Source organism: Electrophorus electricus, chromosome 12 (genome assembly GCF_013358815.1).
Source record: "Electrophorus electricus isolate fEleEle1 chromosome 12, fEleEle1.pri, whole genome shotgun sequence".
In the NCBI taxonomy this organism is placed as follows: Eukaryota; Metazoa; Chordata; class Actinopteri; order Gymnotiformes; family Gymnotidae; genus Electrophorus; species Electrophorus electricus.
The window spans coordinates 6,538,362-6,565,304 of NC_049546.1; the positions used below are offsets into that span (position 1 = coordinate 6,538,362).

General features: G+C 36.4%; 1 protein-coding gene across 1 annotated transcript; it reads left to right on the forward strand.

Annotated features, from left to right (window-relative positions):
* The first annotated feature begins 21,362 nt into the window (after positions 1 to 21,362).
* On the forward strand, positions 21,363 to 25,714 carry slc25a48 (solute carrier family 25 member 48). The gene is made up of 7 exons (XM_027003555.2): positions 21,363 to 21,559; positions 22,571 to 22,614; positions 22,812 to 22,883; positions 23,085 to 23,337; positions 23,551 to 23,826; positions 24,272 to 24,405; positions 24,855 to 25,714. Exons 1-7 carry the CDS (start codon positions 21,514 to 21,516, stop codon positions 24,957 to 24,959), a joined length of 930 nt encoding a protein of 309 aa, XP_026859356.2. The 5' UTR covers positions 21,363 to 21,513; the 3' UTR covers positions 24,960 to 25,714.
* The last annotated feature ends 1,229 nt before the right edge of the window (positions 25,715 to 26,943 follow it).

The following is a 26,943-nucleotide window of genomic DNA, read 5'->3' on the forward strand; positions in this document are numbered from 1 at the left end:
TCAATTATTATGAAAATACATTCATGCAGTAGTAGAAAGCCATTTACCAGTCAAGGCTTTATAGCTTATGACTAATTTTGGTAAAACACTTGTTTTTGACCACTTTATCTTTAATTCACAACCTATTCAAAATGGATGAATGTTTACACTACACACTTTTTTTCTAGATCAGGCTCTGAGAGTGTCTTCACACTGACAAACAATAGGAACTCTGGTTTATGGCATCTTGCCAAGAGATTTACAAATTTTTTTCTCTGTCAGTATGCTTCTCTTGGGCATGTAACACCTACCTAAGAGACTCAACATCCAAAACATATTCGGAAATGCAGGTACAAACTGAATAGGGAACATGGTGAGGGTCCACAGAAGAAAAAGCCACCACAGCTTGCAGAGGAAAAAAACTCAGTTTCTCAAGAAACCAGCCTGTCTACACTGAGCTCAGGATCTGATGAATGGGTAAGAAATGACTCAGAGTCAGAAACCAGTTGCTTCCTGCATTTTCTGAACGTGTCATGAAGCCAGATGCTAAGACTATGTGCATTTACCCAACAGAGTGTCAAAATTTATTGTCATCAAATTTGAAGGATGTATGAATTGTTCCCAGTAGTCTTACTCAAGTTGGCGCCCTGAGCTAATATTAAAAACGCAACTGAAAAAAAAAAATGGACACAAAACTTAAGTGGTTTTAATTTTACTTGTTTATTTTTGGACTATGGCTGTCATGCTGTTATGATGCCTGGGGTGGTTGAGGTTATACATGCGCTTGCCATCTTAAAACCTGCTATGGGCTTTCCATTTTATTTGACTGAAAAGTCAAGGTGTGTAGAAGAGATTTCGATCTGCCAGAGCTATATTAGGGCTACAAGCCATAACTGTATCTTTTTTAAAAGTGAAAATTTTGTCACTACAACATTTTTTTTTAAGTTATCGAAACAAAGTTTTTGTTAATATTTCTGGTCATGGGGTGTTTTTTCATCCTGATGTTTCAGACCTCCCAGACTTAGGCAGAGACTTTGGGTACAGGGCTAAATTAAAAGACTGAAGAAAGGACTTTTATTACTATTTACCAAATAGATCTTTTGATCATTGAAAGTCAATGATTTATGTTTGATCTGAATTGTCATTTTTAATAAGAAAAGTTGTATTTTTATACTGGTTAAAGGCATTTAAAAGGCCATAAGAGTTTATATATTGCCCATAAGAGTCATTCGATGTATGTCACATTTAATTTACATATTTTTAAATAAATAAAAGGTTGCTTTATCACTCCTTTATGAAGGCTTTAAACATACCCTACTACTGATGTCTACACAATAAAAATATTTCAATTGTAACATGAGCTTTAGCTTTCCTGTTCTAATACATATTATAACTATCACTCAGAAAAAAAAAAAAAAAAAAAAACATGCATCAGCAATTCTTCCACTTAACATTTTTATTTAGTCGTGTCTCGGAAAAGAACACACTACCTTGATTTTATGTGGCACCACTATATCAGAGAATGTGCACCCTGCTGTTGAAGTCACTGCTCATGAATGGCAAGGTACAAAGCAGCATAAAATCAAAATCCCCCTTCATTGCTCCTACCAAACCCTTCACTGATGACTGCATTGCAAGTGCTGACGCTCGTAGTCTCACCGCTACGTATCACTGTCATCTCAGTAGCCACAAATCAATCTGTTTTCTGACAGCCTCTGCAATGCAGGCACAAAGCTCTCACCACACATGGAGTCTAATGCATGTAGGCTCTTTCTGGGCAAGAGGACACAACAACAAGGAAGAAGGGGCAGTCTATTTAAACGCAGTGAGCTCCTGAAGGAATGTAAATATCCTTTTACGAGGGCCATGAAGGACCCTTGGCCTGATTGCTGTTGCCTATGTGGTCTTTACACACAGAGTACACAAGGCATTAAAAACAACAGCTATGCTCTGTAGCAGTAAAAGAGGATGGTCTTCTTTATGTCTTGCTGATGTTTTCATTTTTACTGACACTGTCTGGTCCTTTGCTTGTGAACTGAAATTCTATTCCAAAGACATAAGAAAAAGCATCCAAATGTATCTAAATCTATATTTCTACCACACATTTTGCTGCTCCTGTATAGTGACCAATAAGTGTGCAAAAAAAGGGACAGTAACACAAGAAGATTGCGTCCAAAGAGCACCACTTCCTTCACATATACATTGTAAAAATGAGAATAGGGTTTTGTGGAATTCAACCCTCATTTAGATTTCATTCTAAGAACAGCCATGATGGTAATTGTCCTATACATCTTAAATGCATTAATCTTGATTTTCAGGGCTGTTGGGATATATTCCACAGCTTAATAAAAATGGACCATGTGGAGAGCTATAATTTACTATTTAGGTTGCCAGATGCAGCAGGAATATAAAGCATCCCCTTTTTCTTACTCAACTCCTCTAAATTACAACCAGTTACAAATGATCTATTGTACTTTCCAAATGCCACATCTCAGGTTATATAGATTGACTCAAGGAACCCCTTTCAGTAATGGTTCACAATTTATGGATGTATCTGGAATATTTATTGAATATATCACTCTTTTCAAACTCTTATCAAAAACATATAGTAAAAACAGTACATTGATGAGTGTCATGCATCTTATTGTTCTTCTATACTGAAAAAATGCAATATTTTATTTAGATATTTAATTAAAAAGGAGTACTATTACTTGGATTATAAATGTTATATCTGAACTACAGCAGTTCAAACTGCTGTGTCCTCTGGGCAGCTCTGTATGTAAAAGAGCTTTCATTACATTTGGTTTACTAATAGACATAGATTATCCTGATTTCGCATATTACAGTATGACATATTTTACAGTACAATATTTTATATATTACAGTATGTGTTAGTTACCCTGCAGTATGTAATCTACAGCCAAATCCTGATTGTATCTAGGGAAACCTCTTTCATATTAATGTATTTATTTATTTGGCTTTAATTCATTTTAGATTTAGCTGATGCTTTTATCCAAAGCCACTTACAACTATGAGTGAGTACAACTTGAGCAATTGAGGGTTAAGGGCCTTGCTCAAGGGCCCAACAGTGGCAACTTGGCAGTGGTGGGGCTTGAACTGGCCCCCTTCCAATTACAAGTCAAGTATCTTAACCACTGAGCTAGCACTGCCCACTGGGCACTCAATGGAATGAAATAAACTACACAGAAATAAGCATGTTATCTTTATCATTAATGAAAGATAAATTATTTGTTTTCAGTAAGCTTTTAAAACCCACTGCCCACCAGAAAAAGTCTGATTGCAAGGATGCTTTTCTCAGTCATTTCATTTCATGTTGATCCAAAACCTTTGACAAAGGTACATCAAACAAGATATCATTATTTGCAAAAGCTTCTCTCTCAAAGCTTGTATTGTTACAGAGGTTTGCCATTTTTAATAAGTCTTAGGAGATTTAGTTTGAAGCTGTATTATTACGAATGATGCAGTCTTGCATATATATATTTCACATAAAGAGAATATCTATATTTCTCTATGCACCCCTGTTTTCTTTTCCTCAGTTTGGACAGAGCACTCTCCACCATTTCACTGTGAGTTATACTGTGTATGACTATGTATGTGACAAATAAACCAAACTTGAACTTGAACTTGTTATTGGGGCCTTCAGTAAAGCCAGGCTAATTAAATTAAAAATGGTTAAAATGCATGTGTGTGAGAGAAAGAGAGATCTGGTTAATAAGAATCTAAACAGAGCTCAGCTCCAGTGTCCTTCTCACTCTTAGGAATCAATAGTAGTCCTAGCACACAGCTTTGCAATTTATCACCGTTGTTGGACTGAATGTTGATAGGTCAGGCTGAATACCGCTCTTGGACAAAAAAAAAAGAAAAAAAGAAGAAGCTTAGAGCAGCTTTCAAGGCACAATATAATATATTTTTCTCACTTAGTATTCTGTGTTGCATCAAAGTTAAGAACTCATTCTGATTCAGATGACCCTTCTAACACATTTTATTTTTATGGCTTGGTGGGGGATTTTGTGGAGACTGGAGATTGTGTCCAAACTGGTGATCGTGTCCAGTGAATAGCACAATATAGAAGGTCCTCTGGCTATTAAACGCTGGTTTTACTTTCTCTTTAGAATTGTAACACCTCTGATTCAGACCATTTTTAAATAGCTTTGAAAAAAAGGAGGTAGGACGTTTCCTGCAAAGTTCCTTACTGAGTATGTTCAACTAGAGTGAGCCACATAAAGAGAAAAAACAAACAAACATTAAATACAGTAAAAGGCGAGCTCATTTTTTGGACTGCACTGAAATAAGAACAAGATTAATGTACACTGCAGTGCAGCCTCCTAGAAATAAAAACTAAAGAATTTGAATCCACATTTGAAAACCATCAATCAGAAAAACAGAAAATATGATTTTTGTTTTTGAATTAATATATCAAGACAACATGAATCTATGTAAATCCAGAATGTATGGATTTAATTGTTGATTAACCTGTTATGTTGAGATATAACATTAACTGAAAAATTAAATGAAATAAATAGTAACATTGTATTTAACCCAATATGAACTTAATATACTATTCATAGCCTTTTGTACTATGAGATGAGATTAAAAAGAGAACAGTACTGCTGTCAGTTTTGTAATTAATTTGTTTTAAGGGCTTTATTTGAATGGGGAAACAATACTGTCTTTTCTGTGCAGTTCAGATGAGGTTTATGGCCATCATAAGTTTTCTTGTTCTTCTGGGGGGATCACTTTTTCTTACTGATTTTATTTAAGGTATCATTTAGCCCTTCTCTATGCGGTATTATGTAATTATACTACCCAGATATTAAAAAAGACCCGTGATTAATGCTGCTTGAAATAAGAAAGAGATTGAACAAAGAACAGTACTTCTAATAGCTGTTTTGTTCCATGACTAGACAGTTGTAAAGACAAATACTGGATTATTTTTATCTGTAAAAAGTAAAACAATAGTGACCAAATACAGTACACATGCTATGCCTAGTTCAGAGTTCAGTACTATGTGTCAGAATGGAAATTACAGTAGAACTCTGAGAAAACCGTGGAAGCGCTCTGGCATGCAATTAGAGTCTCATGATTAGGGACAGACACCAAGGTTTAACAGCTTTAACAGCAATTCTGTATATGGCTTACAGTGGACAGGAATGTATGACTATCGTTCTTAAAGGCATGAGGAGTATTTTGATAAATTATATCAATTTATACTGTGTGTAGAAAACAATTCAAGGTCCTCTGTACATTTCCTCTTGTTGTACACGGATCTGAGTTGGTTCCAGTTGTGTGAAGCTAAATATTGCATCACCATGTGCTAACTGCTATCATTAACAGGCATTCATAAACTCTTTTTGATATATAGCTTTCTTATGAATGTGTCATTTTTATTTGTGTGATTTAAAATAAAGACTTAATGAATCCTCTAAGGTGATTTATATGATAGTAAGGAATATAGGCAGTATTGGTGTCAAGAGAAGTGAATAAGTGGGGAGCCATTATGAAATCATCCTAAAGCTGCAGCCTCAGTAAGGGTGCATTAATGGCTGCAATGTAGCTGCTGCAGTCTTGTCAATACATGAAGGAAGGTAGAGCCCTGTAAGTACTCATCCGCTGCTGAACACTCTAAACAGGTGGGAGGAGGTTGGTTGGAGAATTGGATTCCCCTCTTCCACCTTTCCCTCCTTTCCCCTCGTTTAGTGCCATTTTGGGAGGCTCTCCACGGCGATCCTGTGCACCATAATGAAGCTGCTCGCTCATTTACCAACCCCATTCTGTCACACCCCCACCATGGTGAAATATACATCAAACCCCACAATAAAGAGTGTGTGCAGCCCAGCGTGGCCATGCTATTGGCAGAGCTATAATGGAGACAGAGATTTATGGCCAGGAGCAGGTGTGTGTTTGAGGAATCGTACCTGATCTAATAGCCTTTTTCCCCCCCAAGCCGAGGGAGAGAAGTTTGAAGGTGAGTGGTGCAATGGCATTTGACCCACTCCACAGCTCATGCAGTACATCACCACCATCATGACAATGTTGTATTGTTTTTAATAAAACAAACATTCCTCTGTACCTTGCACTTCCTGCTACAGTAGACAGAATGGCAGAACAGAATTGACAATTTCTCTCCATTTTGAAAGTGCTGGTGATGACGTGCTGTGGGCTAGCATTGTCAATTCCAGGTACCTTTCTCTCACGAGGGAGCACAGCTAACATTCTCATTTGAGCATGACTCAGGGGGCATTAAGATTGACATTGAAGGCCAAACGCCATTGAGCAGCCTTGAACAAACCACTATGCCACATGTAATTTAATCATATTGCATATTACATTTGTGCACTTTTATTGTTGCACATCATGCCAAACAAATTTTGAGATCAATCTTTAATTAAATTATAAATAAATATTAAAACATTTAATTAATTTTATGGTGACTCCTTATGTTCCTACTATTAGAAACAAGGACGAATCTTTCTAGCAGTTTATAAATTGTATATATTATAAAAACAACATTTCACGTAGTGTGTCTACATATTGTTTGAGTGCACTAACCTCTAAAACAGCTTTTGGAAGAAGGTAATAGTGGGAGGCTTTATCTCACACCTTCCTCACTAGGTGTCTCTTATAAGATGATACTGTCCTACAGTGCTTGAACTCTAACAATTGCCCCACAATTGTAAATAATCCCAAGACAGCTCATTTGAAGGTAGGAATGATAAGGGAAGGGGTTGATTTATGGGTCACAGATTTCTTGCATTTTACTTAATGTGAAATCTGTCTTCGCTCATTACAGATTGAATTCTAATATAATTTCTCCGCACAGAGTTCCTCTTAAAGGACTTATCTGCAAGATTTTACTAGATTGTGTTAGAGTTATATAATTCTCATGTAAAAAAACAAAATATGCATTTGAATCAATTTGTCCAAATATACGGTAAGAAAAAAATGTGTTTAAAGTTAGTATGGGTTTTGGAATATGAATGGATACTATTCAGCGCCAGGATTACAATAGACTGCACAGTATATTTTAGAGTGACTCTACTATGAAATTTTTTTCCTGATGCTGTTATTTGTTTGTACTATATAAACATCCTTAAAAAACAAAACATGCTGTTCTTATTCACTTAACTCCTAATACTCCTAATTTTTCTGACAGATATAAGACTGTGGTGCTCAATTTCTTCCAAACCAGCACCGTTAACTCACATTGCACATCAAACTACAATAATAAACAAGAACAAAATCCATAAAGACCGCACCTGGGTGCTCTTATCATGTATTGCCATCTGTTTGTATTAAAACTGTATGGATGTTTGCCTAGAACATGCACATCATTCATTCCTCAAATCGGTTTACAACACCTGTTTTACACAGTGCAAAGGACAATACAGCAGGTTCTGCTTAGAGGTTACCACGAACAAAAAATCAATTATCTGTTTGGAAGGACAGTACAGAATTATAATAAATGTATGGATATAACTGAATAAGTTACACCGTAGCTAAATAAAAGAAAATGTGAGCCATTCATATTAAAATTGCATGAAAGAGTTACTTTTAGGTGTTCTTTTTAAGAATTCGCTTGACACTATATTGAAATGTATATGGAAGCTAGAACCTACTGATTCCTGATTCTACATATTAATTAAAATCATGCAGAAAACCTGTGAAAAAAATTGCTTTAGGTTGGTTCAAGCTAAAACATGAATAGAATATATATATATATATAATATATATATATATATATCATATATATATATATATATATATATATATATATATAATATATATATAACCTTTGAACCATGTTTTGTGGATTGTGGAATTCACTGTACAATCATGGAATGATAATAACAATGAAAGAATGATAAAAATAGGTTTACTTTGATTTTACAATACAAAGCGATAAGAAGGCTCATGACTGTGTCTCATATTCAGTAATGAGCTTCTTTGTTTTGCCTCAAGCCACTTTACCCAATAAATATCTACGAGCAGCAGCTACAGCAGCTGCGGCTACTAAGTCCAGCTGCAGAAATGCGCAAAACAAGGATGCCATGGCACAAGCCAATAGGAGTGTTCAGTCCTACTTAAGGCAATAACATAACCATCAAGCCTCAAGGCCAGAGAGGAGAGAGCAGTGACTTTGTCATGAGACAGAACTCAACAAACCCTTTCATGGATGATTGCAAAAACAAACAGCTGTGGCACTGGCCATGAAACTTTTAAGAGAATGGGCTGATAAACAAATATCCTTTTGACTGCCTTTGTTGCAATCATTTGGTATGACACTGAACAATTGCACAAAATGCCATCAAATATCCTATCAGAAAGAATGTGTGCAACTAATCTGCAGAGGGAGACATAGCTCTACAAAGGATTAGGATATTTTTGTGCAGGTCTTTTCCTCCCCCTGCACATAGTGCACGGTGATCCCTTGAGAAGGGACCACTGGCAACATAATCCTTTTTTTTTTTTTAAAAAAAACAAAAAAACGTTATATTTATTCCAGAGATTTTTCTGTCTAGGATTTGCTTTAAATCAGAAATCACACAGGTAAACAGGGAGATAAATACTGATCTGAATCAGTGGTTGTACTCCATGAGGTTTCCTTAAATTCCACAAAACCCGTACAATATTTCAGATACATGTGGGGTTCTTTTCATGAGGGGACACACTTGCAGGCCAGAGAGAGACAGATATTTTAGTAAAGTCCTCTCTGACCCATATTTCTTACTACAGATTTTCCTATTTCATTTTCCATTCACCAGGAAGGGATTGCTCCTAATATACCTTTTTCATTTTCAATAATGACAAATACATGCACACCAAAAAGTGTGCAAGAACACACTTGGCATCCACCCATGTGTTCATCATCTAGCATCATAATATTATATGACAGAATTGTAATGCAGTTTTAGTTAATTGCAGTGTTAACTATGCAGTGATATCACAAATGTCATATGATTTCCTCTGGAGCTCATATGAGGCTACTGAAGTGATGTGAACTCTAGGAATGGTGTACTCCTACAGACATTGCAGTTCATTTAACAGTGCAACTGTGCTTTTCACTGGGCAGTACTGATGTTTCTCTTTTGTTAAAAAGACTGTGACCTATGTGGCAATTTGTTTATTTCTTTTTAGGTTTTTAACTATAGTCTTTATGCTATAGACTGATAAGCTGACAAAAATCAGTAATAAAATATCAGTAATAAAATGTCTGACACTTCTAAACATGCATATTACCAATGACTGCTTTCCTCCGGATGGATCAGCAGAGGCCAAGCGTGGCTGCAGGGCAGAGAAATGCTAGCAATGACTAAGCACAAAAGGCTGCCAGAATGAAGCTGTGCTCTGAAGCATGTGCTTAGTTTCCAAAAACTCAACACCTAACTTTTCAATCCTTCTTATGTAATCCACTGTTTTTAACTGAGCTACTCAATTTCTGAGTAATGCATTAATGCCCGATTCTCCATTTTCCCCTGAAGGTGCAGGTTTAGTCTCTGACTTGTCTGGCTAGACAATTTACATACAGATTTTGTCTCTTTGTGAGTAGTTAACAGATAAAATCAGAAAAGGTACAGCATATGGAAGACAGCTGGTAAAACAGCACACCTTTAGGAGCTTCTGTTCTTCAAAATTGGTAGAAGGAAGAGACAGGAACGAAGGCTGTCTCGGGAGAGCACCACCAGGGTGCTGTCAGCCATCTCGACATACAGCAGGCTTTATCCACTACATTCGACTATGCAACACCTACACTTGCAGATATGTTTTGTGGGGGTGGGGAGGACAAAACTGAGATTGTTGATTTTGTACTTTTAAGTAAGGCAAAGTCTGTTTCCTCCTCAGGTACCATCTGTGAAATCCTCCAGAAACCTCAATGAACCTGCAGCCAGGACAGTCAGCAGTCAGCTGTCCAAAGGCATGTAAACTTGGGGTTTTCAGGCCACTTCCTCATGAATCTGCTGTAGTGCAGCTGTTACACGAGCGCCTCGCTCTTGACCAGACCTTGGCCTGCAGCCGCTTCCCTTGTGGGCCTCATTTCCAGAGTCTGTCCATGAGATTCTGGAGCAGTGGTCACTTCTCTCTGGCTTTGGCCTAACTACAGAGCATCCCTCCAGCAGCCTCAAACTAGCCAGTGCTGTGACTTCACCTACTCTTTCTTAGCACATATCCGTAAGGACTAACTAATTGAGATCTGTAGGCAGAAAAAAACTCTCAAAGAATGGATTGGTTTTATTGAAGGAGATAAATTTCAGATATGTGTGTGTGTGTGTGTGTGTGTGTGTGTGTGTGTGTGTGTGTGTGTGTGTGTGTGTGTGTGTGTGTGTGTGTGTGTGTGTGTGTGTGTGTGTGTGTGTGTGTGTTTGCTGCTACGATTGCATTGTGTTTGTCCCAAGAGCTCTGGTTCCCCTGCAAATTTGTATTCCCCCTTCCAAGCTCTCTCAGTGCCCTTGACTTTTAAAGGGAAGGATTCATTGAATGCAAATCAGGTCCCTACATCTGCTCACAAGCCATCGCAGTGTGCATTGCCATGTGTTTACAGTCTGGATGCATATAAGATCACTGTAAAGATCAAGTTTACAAATGAGAGTCTGCCACCACTAATGAAAACAAAACCCCCATGTAATGAATCAATACTTCAGCATCAGCTAATTTGCAGCTAATTACACTTCAGCCACAAGCTAGCATCGGTGCATGGCTCAAGTGTGAGTTATATGGTTTAGTGCTGTAAGCACATCAGATTAAGTGTCTCTTCATTCATTATCATTCGTGCATTCCTGTATCCATAGAGCAGCACATTTTGGGCTGAGGCTTGTCTTTGTCCCAAATAGTAATTGCAAGTTTAAGTGTCCAACAGCACAACAAGGCTAAAATGTAAATCCATGACAGAGAGACAATAAGTGTGTTGTTGTTGTTGCTGTTGTTGTTGTTGTTTGGAATGAAGGTAGTCCTAGACATGTTGAGGTCAGTGTTGGAATAAAGTCCCAGATCAGTGCTGCAACACTGTAAGTTATGTGACAAACTTCTGATATAAGTAGACAAAAAAAAAGAGTTGATGAACCTTCTTCATGTCATTTCTCACAATATACAGTGCAAATGGCACCTTGCTTTGTACATTCTTGTAATCTGGACATAAATGATGGAAATGAGATTTATGAAGTGCCATGCTATTTTTTTTTTTTTTTTAGCCTTTTATTTTCAGTGCCCCTATATATCTAATTCTATTGTTGTATATAAAAAGGAAATATACTCAGTTTCTAAATAAATATGAATGAATGTTCTACATCTAATTATTCAGAATGTTGTCTTTGCACGGGGGAATTCGAGTTTTCATAGTGTTCACTATACTATTGCATTCAAGCACAGGGGAGAAGCACAGGGGAGAAATTAAATGTCTTGCAGATAAAGTTTGTGATTGTGTTAGCAGAATTAAATTCCTCAGAGAAGGTACGAAATGGAGTACATCACACAGAAAATACGTTTTTAGTTCTGTTACAGAGCACTTAAGGGACTTAAAGGAAGGACTGGAAAAGACTATTCAGAAGTAATTTGTCATCACCACACTTTCACTAAGATGAAGGAATTGGTCAGGACTTTCACTGCAGGAGAGGAAAGGTCACAGTGGTAATTTAAACCAGGAAAGCGGGAGCCAGGGAGCACTAAATAAAGACTCCAAAGTGTAACATGAAAAAAATATATACATTGTGTTCTTCTGCCCCCTAGTGCACATAAATGCCCAATGACATCCAAACAGTAGAGTTGAGTCAATTTAGTGGTCTATTTAGTGTTTTACAGTCTGTACAAGCAAAGCATCTATTTTGTACTCATTTGTATATTGTGATTCAGCTATATATGTTACATTTTCATGGAAGTTTAAAGGGGGGATGTTGCTATGCTATATAATTTCTAATTCTTAAACTAGATAAATCAGATCAATTTCATTATAGATTTTAGTATTACAGTTAAAATTAAAAATTGTTCAAGACCCATCCTGTAGAGTAGTGTGTTAGACTATCTGCTAAATGGATGTTCCACATAATACTTTAACATTTATGGTTTTGAAGCCAAACAGACAGTAAAAGAGTGAGCATGAAAGAATACAGGAAATAGCGATATTAGAGATTATATTTCTATCAATATAATCTATGAATTCTTTCGATGTTACGGTGTCTCTACCATTGCCTATACTAATTGCCTGTACTGATAGCAAAGTAAAAAATATATATAAAGTAATCCTCTTAGAATGTTGATCTTAGAATGATTGATTATAGGTTTTTATACATTCAAAGAGAGCTGTTTTATATTATCTTATATAAAATTATTTTAGATTGAATTTAAATTCCTAAATGTCTTCTGCATCCAGAAGCAAAACTGATTTTTACCCAGTTCCACCAGGCAAGTGCAGAAAACAGAAGCATAGATCTGTCAATGGTAGCGTGACGGGGCGTATTATTTACAAACATCAACCAGATTTTAAGCCTGGTAGCTACAGTTAAGACAGTCTGGATAAAGATGATTAAAAATATTATGCAAGATAATGATAGCGGGTTAAGTAAGGATAATGAACTGTATGCCATGCTGAGACATATGGGAAACATATTTTTTAAACAGATTGTTATAAAAATAACAGCGCTAAGCTTTTTTCCTTTAACAAGGTTGGGGAGTTGCAACCATATGGTTGTACTGTTAATTCACACTAGTTTTTGTCATCTTTATCAAGGGTGTCATTTATTTGTACCTGACTGTGTACTGCATGGGTCACTTAAGATCTGTTATGCTTTGAATCTCTTTTTATATGCCACTATGTTTCAACAGAATCTTTCCAAATTTTTAACATGTGCTCCAGTGAGAGCAGACCACAGTTCTTTTAACTGGTATAACCCAGAAGGCTGGGATGGTTTTGTTTTTCTGATCTTGTTGTGTATTTGGGATAGAAGTCATGCGTGACTTCTAGCAAACATATATAAATCATGCACCACTGTATTTCATGATGCCTACACTTTGAATTTGTCTGTTGGCATTTATCTATTGATGCCAAAGTGGCCTGGTTTAAGTTACTAAATGCAGTTTACAGTTTGTTGCAGTGGTAGATATAGTGTTGAACTGTTAATTTTAGAGGCACTAAATCCCTTCAACATGTGAACTACTATTGTCTTTCCCCAACAGACCGCTCACCTTAATTTATTGTTGAAAATCTCTGTCTTCCTTATTTTATGATTTAAAAGATGCATTTGTTCTTTTTCTAAACAGAGGACAGAAGAGGATTTATGGGAAGTTTGCCCTCCCTGTGTCCCATATCCTACAATTCAAAAAATGACTTCTAGAAGAATTTTAAAATTCTTGAAATGTCATACATACCTGCAACATGCCTGCTTGAAAACATCATGAAAAAGATGTCTCAGATATGTCAGGCTGCCATTAAATCTACAAGATCAAATTCTGATTAATGTCTATTTAGGCAAAAACAAATAAGAATATGTTTTATGCTAATAAATGCAGTCAATCTGTTATCTCATGAAAATATTTTGTTTAATGTGATATAAATAATCCTATAAATAGCATCTGAACCAATCTATAACTTTTCCAGAGAGGACAACCTAGTTTGGGTTTGCTCAAGGTAGAATCTCATGGTAACTGTATCAAGAGCATAGCACAAAGATCTAAGATAGCCAAGATTACATTTTGTCCATGTCTCTATTTAAAAAATAAAACAAAACATTATTTTAAAATGTCTTTGTAAAGTGTTAGACCTGCAATCCAGAGTAAAATGTTTCATTAGTTGTTTTGTGATAATCATTTTAATAGATGGACACTAGCTCTCAATTATTTTGCACAGATATGGAACATTAGGGATAGTTACTAACCACATAAGGGTTGAGTGTTATTACGTGTTAAAAAGTAGATAATAATAAACACAAGATCACATCTATGAGTATTAAAATCTTCAGTAATTACAAAAATCAGGCAAACCCTGATTGCTCGTTGACCCTGCTTAGTAGTTGTCAGCACCATAAAGGGTTAATTAAAATGACAGGCAGGTAAGACCTGCTGCAGAGAAGGACTGCTGCAGGCACATACATGCCAGCAATTTTAGGGTGAAACCTTTTAGGTTTGGACCTGTCTGTTTCATGCTGCTCAGCACATTTTTGCATTTGTTCATATGCTGTCTTGACTCTACTGCAGTACAATTTTATATATAAAATTGTGTGTGTGTGTGTGTGTGTGTGTGTGTGTGTGTGTGTGTGTGTGTGTGTGTGTGTGTGTGTGTGTGTGTATATATATATATTTTTTTTTTTTTATTTTTTTTTTTTTTTTTGTGTGTGTGTGTGTGTGTGTGTGTGTGTGTGTGTGTGTATGAATGTCTGTATATATGCCCAATGATGATTGCTGCTCCTCCCTTCCCTGCACCTGGTGCAGTCCCAAAGAGGGCTGTGATTTCCGATAGGCAGTACACTGTCTCCAATTGGATGCTGTTTCTCCTCAGTGTGTGGGTGTGTGACTTGATTGTCACAGGTACAACTTGCTCTTGCATAAACAAGCTTATACTAACTGTAGAGTTATCTTCTAAATTCACACGGATGACTGGCGTGTCTGGACTTCCTGAACCTGTCCATCACTGAATCACAAGTACTAGTAGTGGAAGATCAAACAATAATGCCACCTCCCTTGTATGCACCAGCATTAACAGTGAACATTCTTGGAAGATACAGTTTATGCAAAATCAACACCAACGTTGAATGCAAAGACCCAGGCCTCAAGGTGAACCTAATGAGAACAAAAAGAACCTAATCTGAGAATGAACCTAAGTTCACCTGACTTGAGTCATAAAACACAAGTATACATATATACTGGTTTGAGATTTATGTTCTTGCTCTGATGTCTGTGTAACAATTGGCAGTTGACAGGTGTTTGCATCAGCTGGGAATGAAGCAGTAATTCTCTAGGCATCCCTGCTTCCAAAGTGCCCCATTAAAATGGTTTAGCCTTTGCCATTGTTGGGGTTAAAGTCATCTGTAAAGTTTACCTAGATGATAACCAAGTATGCAGCAGCCTGTTAAAATATAATGTGTGCATATGCACTGGAGAAGAGTCAAGAGAGCAGATAAACAAAACATTAAAATGTTTAATTGAGACAGTGTTAGCATCTACATGCTCAGTAATTCTGCAGGGGGATCAAATGTTTTACAGAATTTGTCATGTTTGTGTGGTGTACCCCTCTCTTTTTATTAAGCAGCCAAACAGCATGGTATTAGTCTTGAGAGGTAAATGTGATCGATCCAGTCTGGTTTGTTCCTGTCACGGTAGGACGGCCATCTAGCAGGGGGGCAACACCCAAACCTGCACATACCCCTCACAGCACCTGCCATGGTCCCAATCACCCAGCCTATCAATTCTACTCACCTGTTATTTTAACTTTCCTTATAGGTTCCTTACCTACTGCTCTTCCTAATGGTGCAAGCCTACGTCTTAATCATATCTGTTCTTTTTACTGCTGCGTTGCAGTCTGTTGCCTTGTTTTAATTGAATCATGGAGAATAAAGAATCCATTACTTTACCGTCACCTCTCGCTCCCTCTGTGCCACCAGCGTCACAGTTCCCTGCTTAAAAGACTCTTTCTTACAAAACTATGACTAGTTACTTTTTGTCTTACAAAAACGAACAAATAAATGAAAACAAAGCATTTAAAATCTCTCTAGAAGTGTCTTGAGAAAACAATATTTTAATCATCTTATTTCTCCTTTTTCATGATTCCTGAGTTCCCTATAAGTAAAGTTTGGGAGTCAAGGGATTACAAAGCACTGGAGCAGCAACAGCTGTTCTTATAATTACCAGATTCTGATTAAATAAATGCCAGATTCGAATGAACAGATTGTCAGACATAATTTTCAGATTCTGATTAATACTTTGTTTAACAAAATGGGGCTATGAATGGTCACTTTGGGCAAAGATGAGGAGTCACAGTGCTTAAAGCTCTGACAATACCTAGTACCTGTTCCAAAGGGCCTATTGCTGAATATTGAGTGGTAAACAGTACTTATAATTATTTTATATCCATCATTTAAAACCATTTTGTCCCTCCACAACCATATAAAGCTGTGACTTAGCTTCACCAAAGCTAAAAGCTAAAATGATCTTTGGCTTAGCTGCTAGTGGCTGCTTTAGTGCTAAGGTGAATCCAGGCCATGCCAGCATCTGAGCCAGTAACAGCATTAATAGGTTTGAAACACACTTCAGCATGGCACAGATTAGCAGATACAAATGGAAACACTGTGAAAAGGTGGAGGGGTGGAGAGAACATTGAAATAGGACAAATATTTGGCTTTTGGGAAATATGAAAAGGTAAGTTTCTGGTTGTAGTCCCAAAGTTCAGAACATAGCAAGATCAAATTTGAGTAAATTTGTATATCAGTACAAGACGTGCAAGACGAAAGATAACTGAGGTGCACACCAACCTTTATTTTCCGTAATGCAAGGCACAGGGGAACACACAGTGCTAGGCCTCAACTGGTGACTCTTATCAATTACACATCAGAGAATCAGATATCAACATCAAAGGATATAAATGTCTGCACATGATGGAGGAGAACTGATTTCCTTGTGGCACAGACTGTGTATAAAATTGTTTTTCAGACACCTTTAGCAGTTTTTCTTCATGCATTCAGAATTTTACAGCATTTTTAAAAGGAGCAAATATATTTACGAATTTAATGAAGTAATACAGTAAAAATGGAAATATATTTATGTGAAATGTTTTCATGGATAATACTAATTTACTGAACAGATATAATGAAGTTGTAACTAAAAAAGGCAAAAAAAGAACAAAAAGACCTAAAACCAGTTAACATAGTAATTTTAAAGAAGTTAACAAAGTAATTTTAAAAAATGGTATCAGTGAAAAGATGTTTATAATCACTTCGAGAACTCAATGATATTGATGGCAGTAAGACCTTCTGATTCAAATATTGTGAAACAATAAATACTTATTAAAAATAAATTATGTAAAGGGTTATGTATTAAAGTATGTTATAGAAACATCCTGTTCAAAAAGTCTACAAACAATGCTGAAAATACATGCTTTTATGCTAACCATGCCATGCTGTTTGCTGCCCAAGGTTATTGCAGGATATGTACCAATAATGTGCAAAACAATAATTTAAGATAACTACATCTAAACTTTGGTTATTTACAAAAAATGGTAGTCTGTTTGTGTGGGTCAACAGCAGCCACCAATCCCTGGTCAAGAATGGGGGGTGTAATGACGCTCTTGAAGACAAATGTCTCTCTGTCAGCAGAATCGTTGTTATTTGCAGGAAAATTTGTGGAAAAATGCCAAAAATGTGGGGTCTATTACCGGCTGTTATATCCAAGTACTCTAAAACTGCAGATTCCAATTTCATCACACTCTTGTTATCTTCTTCAAACACTGGATTGATTTAACCAGACTGACATGATATCAAGCAGTAAAAGTTATAACACAATCAAACTGACAGAACTCTGCAAAAGGTAATCAATTTAATATTTAGTTCCATGTTATAACTGCTATTGTTATCTTGCTGACTATACTCCTAAACCTTGATAAAGGTGGCCAAAAAAAAAATGTGTTCAAAACCCTAACCGTAATACTAATAAAGCACAAGCAGAAATAAGTGTTGTATATTCTTTCAGGGAATGTTTGTCATCTCAATGTTGCACACCCAATTCTTGCTTGTGGCTACTTTCAAGAGTTCATCAGATAAGCAAAATAGCTTTTCAAATGATATTTGTAGATTCTAAAGACTGTGACAAGTGATGTGCTGGTATATATATTAAAAAAAATCTATAAAACCTATTATATTAAACTATTAATCTATTATTATTATAGGCAGTTTAGGGCTATTTGAATTTCTGTAACTAGAAAAATAAATACATTTTCTGGGAATTGAAAAGGTGCATTCAACTTAATTACTTAATCCTAAACTTAATATGAGTTGACTTAAAATGACACTAGACTAAATCTCCAGGTGATTGTGTCAGCTGAATACCACAATAGTAATATGGTCTCCACTCTAGCCATTAAAAGTTCAGAAATGACAAGTAAAAAAATACATACTTTGACAACTGCATGATTTTAGATCCAAATATAATAAAACTGAGTGATTACTGGGAGAACAACTAAGGAAGATAGCACAGATATTTAGTCTCATTTGGGGCAGTTACTCTATGGGTTAGAAGAAAAATATATTTTGTGTTCAGAGTGGCCTCTCTTAATGAAGAGAGAAAATATTCAGTCAACGTACTGGATTAAAAAATGTAGGGTACCCCCAAGCTGGTATGGTGCCTTGGTGTAACCTAATCTACTGAAGAGTTTTACAGAGTAGAGATGTTGTCACTTATGTATTCTGATCATGGGAGCTTCCCAGAAGCCATCAGACACTAACCGATTTCATTTCAGGGCAGTGCTGCTTTTTTCCAGATGTCACAGCAGGACATCTAGGACCAAAACTTCTTTGAGGGTAGCATGGTTCAAGGTTATTGCCTTCTGAAAACTGCCCAGTGTGACTGCAGCCAACAAAGACTATGGATTCAGTGCAAAACATGTTTTGCCAGACGAAGACTGTTTGGAGTTGTGTTTGCGTTCTGAGCTACTGTAAAGTGGTCACAGCAGGCCTACTGAACACACATTGTGCTGAGTCAGTGGGAGGGATTAGTGCCTAACTAATTGAATTACGGCAGTGAACTGAACTCTCAGGTGAATCATGGCAATGAACTGAATTCTCTCATGACAATAACTATGCACTGGGTCAACAGACCACCCATCCACTCCATATTGATAAAGAACTTGTGTGAAAAGAGATACAGTAGTAGTAGTATTGCTTCCAGTATGACAAAAACCCATTACAGGTATGTGTGTGAAAAAGGTTCCACAGTCAAGAAGGATCCACTCTTCCTCATTCATCCCACCATTTTAGCTGTTACATGAGGCCAAGCACATTCTTTCAGCTAAACACACTTCCTTCAAATGAGGTCATATTATGTTACACTCCCACAACCTGAAACTGAATCTCCAAACGTTTTTGTTAATAAAACCTGGGAAGTCAAAGACACACTAAGAGAAATGCATTCTTCAACATGATCATGCATTAGTGCATTGTGCCTACCGGGGGTAAAAGGTAGGACTAATAGAGAAGACTAAACATCTGGCAATGTTTTTTACACCATGGAAAACTGAAAAGCTATGAATGGCACAAGTCAATGCTTTGTTTTGTTGGATATATCAATTTGTTATTTTATTACTCTCCATATGCCACATCTCATCTGTGTAACAGTTCATAACAGAGGACTACAGGAGAAGAACCATCTTAAATACTTTGTTGATATGTTTCTTACTGCTTAGCATATTCACTCAGTCTGCCCAGTCATAAGAGTTGAACTGCACATAATTACCAATGAAGTCAGTGCATTAATAAATCTGTGCCTGACCTTGATTGCCCTAGAAATGTTATAAAGGAGAATGATTCATGTCAGTTAACTTTATTTTGCTGTTAATGAGAAGACAAAATAGCTGGCAACAACCAGTTAAAATGGTTAAACTATTGGACGCATATGTTCAGTGGTATGAATATTTGCTTTTTTCCTCTCCAGTCGCCATTGTTTGCTCAAAAGTGCTTAAAAGTGGTTTAATTTATCATCTTTGACAGTATAAGTGTTTTAATGATAAGCCACACCCTACTGTCTGCTGCTTAAGATGTTTCATTGTGTTAGCAGTTTTGTTAGCTAAGCAAATTAAAACTGAAGCTCGATAAAACATTAGATGTGTATTTAAATCACATATTTAAACCAAGCAACATTTTAACTAGTTTAGTTATTTTTTGTAAAGTCCTAATCTTTAGTGCAATGGTCATTGCAGACTAGCTCTGAGTTTACAAACTGAGAGCAGAGCATAAGCATATGCAACTTTTGCTGTCTTTAAAAACTTGTTGGTTGTAGGGATTCCTGACTCCTGAATTGACACATGTCTAAAGGCCTGATTCAGATGTGAAGGCCTTTAGTCATGTGCCAAATCACATGAGTACATGATAATTTTGGCTATTGTTTGTATGGAAATAAAGAAGTGATCATTATGATTCTCTGGTAAAATTAAATATTGGGCACTCTATCTAATAAGTATACAAGTGTGTCTTTAAGTTAAAACTATGGCCACCAATCTGAAACCTCCTCATTAAAATTCAAGTGCGCCAAAACATGTTAAAGGAAACCAGAGACAACACTATATTTAGTAATGGGGCCACAGGTTTTCTGATACCGCATATGAATGTGAATGGGTTCCAACCACATACCATCAAAAAGGATTTATGTGACTAACATTATTGACCATGTGCATTTAATGTATAAGACACATTTAGTAAGACTGTGGTCCTACGATAATAGTATAGGATATGGTACAAATTATTTCTTACAACACTCTGTAAGGCCATTAACAGAAAGCTAAGAGTGATGTTACAGAGTTGACTGTTAGTACACGAGTGGTTTCCTTGGAAATAAGCCACGCTTTCAGTCACAGCCACAGTTGTGGCTATGTAGTATATATGAGAAAGAGACCCGCCCCTAAGGACTTTCATAATTATTCTAACAGTTGGTACAGTCCAGCAGTAACAAGAAATAGAGCGAGGTCTCACATTCCAGTTTAAACGCGAGTGTGCGTTTCCATAAATAATACAGTGGTCATTCCCAGTACTGAATATACATATAGCTGTAGTAATGCCCGTCAAGAAAGGCGGACACAAAATATGCACACTAGTCATTTTCCACTAAGTTTGTTTTGGTTGCCAAAAAAAAAAAAAAAGGCTATGCTCTTATCGACTATACGCTTATCTTTTACCACACTTCAAAACTGCCGTAGTAAGCACAATCAAGTATGTGTTCATATTTTAACGGACATCACGATAATATATTAAATTCTATTAAAAATAGATAACTAGTAGTACGTAGCTACAAAAAAGTGACTCGCCATAAGAAAAAAAACAAAGTTGCTTATTTAAGCTACTAATAATTTATCTGCTCTCTTCTTCGTAGTCACACATAACGGGAATCCGTTATGCCATCGATACTGAGTCGATACTTACTGAATCCTGGTAATATAAACAAATAAGCATAGAAAGTATATATTTTCGATATTCCTCGTTCGCTTACACAGAATCGGGTAGAAATAAATATGGTGCGCCGCGTTGGAAATGTACTACGATTCTCCTGATATATGTTTTGACCCGGATAATGCCACTCAGCACTTCTTTAAATTCTATTGGTGCAGAGGCGTGACCTCGCGTCTCTATAACGCCCCCATCACACCCTCTACCCCACCCCACCCCTAAAATGTACAGAGCGGATGAAAAGTTGTTTTTGGCTTTGGGTCTTCTTCAGTGTTTCCGAAACACTCAAAGGTTAAGATGCTTGCGGATATTTGGAAATGATTTTTTATTTACGCCGAATGTAAAATATATTTTCTGATTTTATTTACACATTCAAACGTCGACGAATAATATGACTTGCTTTCACTTGGATGACTTTTTAGCTGGATGGATAGGAGGTATGTCTTTTTACTTATTGATTTTATTCATCTCATAGGGAAGAATATTGAAATGTGGGTATGCAACCAGGTAGGATGCTCTTAAAAGAGTAGAAAATAAAAACTTTAGGTGGACTTTTGAGTGCTATGTTTCAAATGTAATTCGACCACAAATTCAAGACCATTCTTTCAGATCAATTAAAGCGAAACAACTAAAGTGAAATAGACGTTCTTATATGTTGCACATTGAACACGTACATTAGACACGTTGGTGCTTATTCTAAAACAGTTTCTAATTGTTATAAAACTTTGCAGATAATTTTTCTTCAGGTATTCAAATATATGAATCCAAGGTACGGCTCTGTAATAACAAATAGTCTAACTGCATTCTGTAGGCTACATTGCAAACCATTTAAAAACAGAAATCAGAGTAGGCGTAGCACCGTGGGAGCTTTGAGGGGCGTTGCTATAGGCTAATTTGTTTACTTCAATTTTCTACATTCTTTGCCAGCGCCTGGTAACATTGTATCGTAATGCTTTGTTATATACGAATATATATATATATATATATATATATATATATATATATATATATATATATATATATATATATATATATATATATATATATATATATATATATATATATATATATATATAACGGCAAGATGTTTCCCTTTTAAACGCTAAGTGATTTTCAAGTTTGTTTGCACTGAAGTCTGTTTTGGATAGATCTGCAACCGGCCTTACTGTTAAACCGCTGCTTACGGAATGTCAATGTTTGCTCACTAGTAATTATGCTTTGGTGCATAATTTTTCACGAGAATTAGCAATATTATGTCTATGTGTACTGACCATAAAACGCACAATGTATGTTATTCATCAGAAGGAACAAAGAGGTATTCATCTGTGTACTGCTGGGACATACACCCACAAACTGTCATGAAAAGCTCGTCCTTTCCACAGTCTTGTGGCATCCCAATAAAAAATACTTCCACATGTATTTACATACATGCAACGTTTTTGTTTCAGGTGCCTCCAGTGTAATTGTGGGACATCCACTTGACACTGTTAAGGTATGCAAAAAGAAATCCTTTATCATGTTATCAGGTGTTTTTTTATGTATTGTAATTCTTGTGTTTTATTTTATGTGATTATAGTATTTATAATGTTTTATTTTGCTTGGAGTTTATAGTTTTTATTTTAGGGAACTGTGGAAAAAAAAACAAGATGTTCTTTGCTAAAATGTAATTTCAGTCTCTGCATTTAATAGACACGTTTACAAGCAGGAAAGGGATACAAGAACACTCTCCACTGTATTGTGACTATCTACAAAAAAGAAACAGTAAGTGAACAACTTCTGCATAGGGCCTGTTGTAAGTCCATGTCTAATACATGTGTAGCCTACTATGACAGAAAAAAAAAAAAGTTAACTAAAAATGTATTTTTCATCTCTTATCTGTCTGTGTTCCCAAGTGTCATACTCCGTTTAAAGCCTTTCTTCTTCAATACAGTGACACCTGTAATTTGACTTGTTTTGCATTAGGTCACTGGCTTCTTCAAAGGCTTGTCTTTCCCGCTAGTTAGCATCACACTGTACAACTCCATGGTGTTTGGATTCTTCAGCAACTCTCAAAGACTGATTAACAAGCTTCGTGATGGTGAGGGGAGGCAAAGCACAAGCATGCTGGATGTGACTGTGGCCAGTATGACAACAGGCCTGGTGTCAGTAAGTGTGGGAGCCCCAGTGGACCTGGTCAAGATAAGGCTGCAAATGCAAACGAAGTCTGTTCTTGCAGGTATGTCTGAAATTCAACCATAACTATTTATAGTAAAGGTCATTTACAAGGCAAAGCTTGAGTGCACCTATTTGAACATGTATAACCTAAAGAGTGTAACGGGAGAAAAATGCTGTAACTCTTAATACGAATGCAAACACTGCTTAGGATAGCAGGGCAGAAATTAATTATATTTATACTTAAGATTTGTCCATCATTTTTTATTTTTTGCAGAAAACCTTACCTTTGCTGGCAATGGCAGCATCCCTCTTCGCTCAGTGGGCCTCCAAGTCCAGCCTGTCTACAGAGGTCCCCTCCACTGCATCAGCAGTGTCCTGCAGACCGAAGGCATGCAAGGGCTGTACAGAGGGGCAGGAGCCATGGTACTGCGGGACGTGCCCGGTTATGCCCTTTACTTCATCCCATACACACTGTTCTCTTCCTGGCTAAACCCTAATGGGAATAGCTCCCCCCATCCTTGCTGTATATGGCTTGCTGGAGGTTTAGCAGGTAAATTGGGTGCACCTTGAAATGGGACATTTTAGCTTTTTCTCGAGACTGGATGATGTAGGAAGTTTGTTACATCAGTACATTACATCAGTCAGTACTCTGGGACTGACTCCAAGAACAACTAGAGTGACACTCAGCTTATTTACTCAGTTGTTCCTACTTTTATATCTCCAAATTCAAATCAGTGAAAAGATCGTGGGGTTAGCAGACCTCATAAAGGTCAAAAGCCTACAAGAATACATGCAGACTCAAATAGAGGAGAGGAGGAGTAAATAAAGGAGTAAATTGACTTTACATTAAATATCATTGAAATAATTCACCACAAGTTAATGCTGGATTGGTATAATGGTATTAGTGTAGTGAAAAACTATGAAGAGTCAGCCACATTCTCATTTCCATTTATTCAGATGTTTTCCCCTCAAGCCTCGTGTGTATTATTTTGCAGGAGCTATATCCTGGGTGACGGCAACTCCAGCTGACGTGGTTAAAAGTCGAATGCAGGCAGACACCATGCATCACAGGAAATATAAAGGAATTGTCCACTGTATCATACAAAGTTACAAAACAGAGGGACTGCATGTAAGTAAAATCTTCGTCTTTAGTCACAAGATATTAGAAGTTAATGTGGGTTACTTAACTGAGAGGTGTAATGTCAGTGTTGCACATTAAAACGATCAGTAATGAAATGTTCTTCTAGCATAAATCTGAAAGATTTATCTGTCAGACTAACTGAGAGTCATAAGGCTATGGAATATCCCAAATGGTAGAACTGCACTTGCATTTTAAATGCACATTTTCCCAATGTTGTTTTGATGCAAGTCACTTTCTGTAATATAGCTAATAACTCTCGGATGATGTTTTCAGATTTTCAAAACATGACAGTGAATTGCTACCTTCAATAGTTAATATCTGCTTATACTTGCTGGACCATAAGATTTGTGCTCCACTCTGCTGTATTGTACTGTGCCATTCTGCAACAGTATGGAAGGAACTCTTTGTGACAGTTTCTTCTTCATTCTTCGTTTCAGGTTTTTTTTCGTGGTGCCATTGTAAATGCTATTCGAGGATTTCCCATGAGTGCAACTATGTTCCTGGGCTATGAACTTTCTCTCAAGTTTTTTCGAAGCCTGTAACAATCTTCCATTACTCCAGTTAACAGAAAGACTGACTAGTTTCTAATGCCAAGAATATTTACCCAAGAGATCACCATTAGCCAGTATTGAATTTATGGGGATTTATTTCTTATATTAAGAAAGGACCTACATAGGATATGATTTACAGATTTTAAACCTGGTTTTACTGGAGGATTTTAATATATTTTGGAGTCCATTTACTAATTTCATATGTTACCTATGGTTACATGGCTTCATTGAAAACACTGATACTGCCTTTAATCAATGTTTCAAAATGCTGTCCTTGCATGATTTGTAGATACAAATATCAGGATTTGATCCTGAATGTTTATATGTGCAGTATAATAATTCAGAAAATTGCTTTCAATAAAGATAATTTTAATAAGCAAAATCTGTTTTTTCACCCAAACCTGTTGCATTGGTATATATATATGTTTATTGATTTGTATGTTTATTGATTAGTACAAAAATGAAGACCTTTATGGCATATACACTGTTATAAATTGATTGCAAATGGAAAAAATCATATTGACAGGTATTTTTCACAATGGATACACACAGCTCACAAGTGATTTCATAATGTTTGACAAAAAGGTTTTCTCCAATAAGCCTTTCAGTTTAGCGCAGTACCTACACAGATAAAGCTTGTTTGAAGAACTATCAGGGGAGAAATGGACATTGTCACATGCATTATAGATTTAAGATTCAAACAAGAAAACGTCAACTCAAAGTAATTTCATGAATTATTAATTAAATCTGAGCATTTAAAACCTTTAATTGGTCAAGAGTTTAATTATTCAACCTAATCTTTTATTGGAGAACTCAGGACAGTAACTTGTCAAGGACAAAGCTGCTGAAGCATCTATGACTATGACTTGCATAAAAAATCCCAAAGCACAAATCATTAGTTTAAGTTCAAACATTAACTTCTTTGTCCAGCAAAAGGTGGTGTCATTGAAAATGTTGCAAGGGCACATTGTTTGCTTTTTTAGCTTGGTACAAAGCAACATGTTCATGGTGCCTTAAAGACAGACAGTTTAATTCATTCTTTTGATATGAATTAATGAATTTGAATGGGCAAAAAGAAACAAACAATTTTTGCTAATTAAGTATCATAGCTATATGAAAAAATGTCACCTATTTCCACATAATTCCTAGCTCCAAATATGTCAAACAGACAGTATACTTTATTGAAGTAGAGTGAAAACATGAAAACATCCATAAGACCAAGAGTGGATGAGAAACTGATAAGAGCCCAAGCCCATGATTACTGTATCTGACCAAAGAATGTAATAAAGCTTTCCCCCATACCCTCCAATGAGGGGTAGTCATACACTTAAGAAGGAAGAAAAGATCAACATTAATGTTCTGAATGTAGTGCTTCATACCATTGTCCAGTGGACTTCAAATCTTCAAATCTCATGTTCTCTGAAGAATCATGTTCTCTGAAGAATCACTCGAAGGATAGTAATTGCGGAACTAAAGTCTTAAATCAAAAGTCTTAAAGACCTAAATCTTGGGGATTCTGAAAGTTAATGAATCGAAACGTCTGCAATGTCTCCATCCACTAGGTGGCGCGATTGCACCTAAAAAAAATCCAGGAACAATCCCACGTTCCACAGCGTTTGTGAAATTCTCTTTTGCTTCAGGTTGGAGAAAATGAATGTGTTATAAAAATCGCAGGTAACAAGTAATGAAATAAATTACACCTTGTTAAAAAATGTTAACTGACTGTTATTTGTACAGATATTTAGCTTTTTATAAAGGATACTGCACCAGAAAAGCGAAAATTACTTATTGCTTTTTTCCACCGACTCCTTTTTTTTTTTTTTTTAATCGCCGGTGGAGTTGTTGAGTTCTGAAGCAAAACAGTGTAAACCTTCATCACTTACAAAAAAAAAAACGGATTCCTGCAATGTCTTTGCCTCACTGCAGCTGAAAAGCTATCAGCCCTTTCACTACTCACAACAACCTCTTTCCCCAA

Excerpts from the sequence above, each read along its gene's own strand:
- slc25a48 (XM_027003555.2), top strand. The coding sequence starts at position 21,514 with ATGACTTGCTTTCACTTGGATGACTTTTTAGCTGGATGGATAGGAG. Across the intron at positions 23,338-23,550 it reads AACGAAGTCTGTTCTTGCAG|AAAACCTTACCTTTGCTGGC; the intron begins GTATGTCTGAAA and ends TATTTTTTGCAG. Across the intron at positions 23,827-24,271 it reads GCTTGCTGGAGGTTTAGCAG|GAGCTATATCCTGGGTGACG; the intron begins GTAAATTGGGTG and ends ATTATTTTGCAG.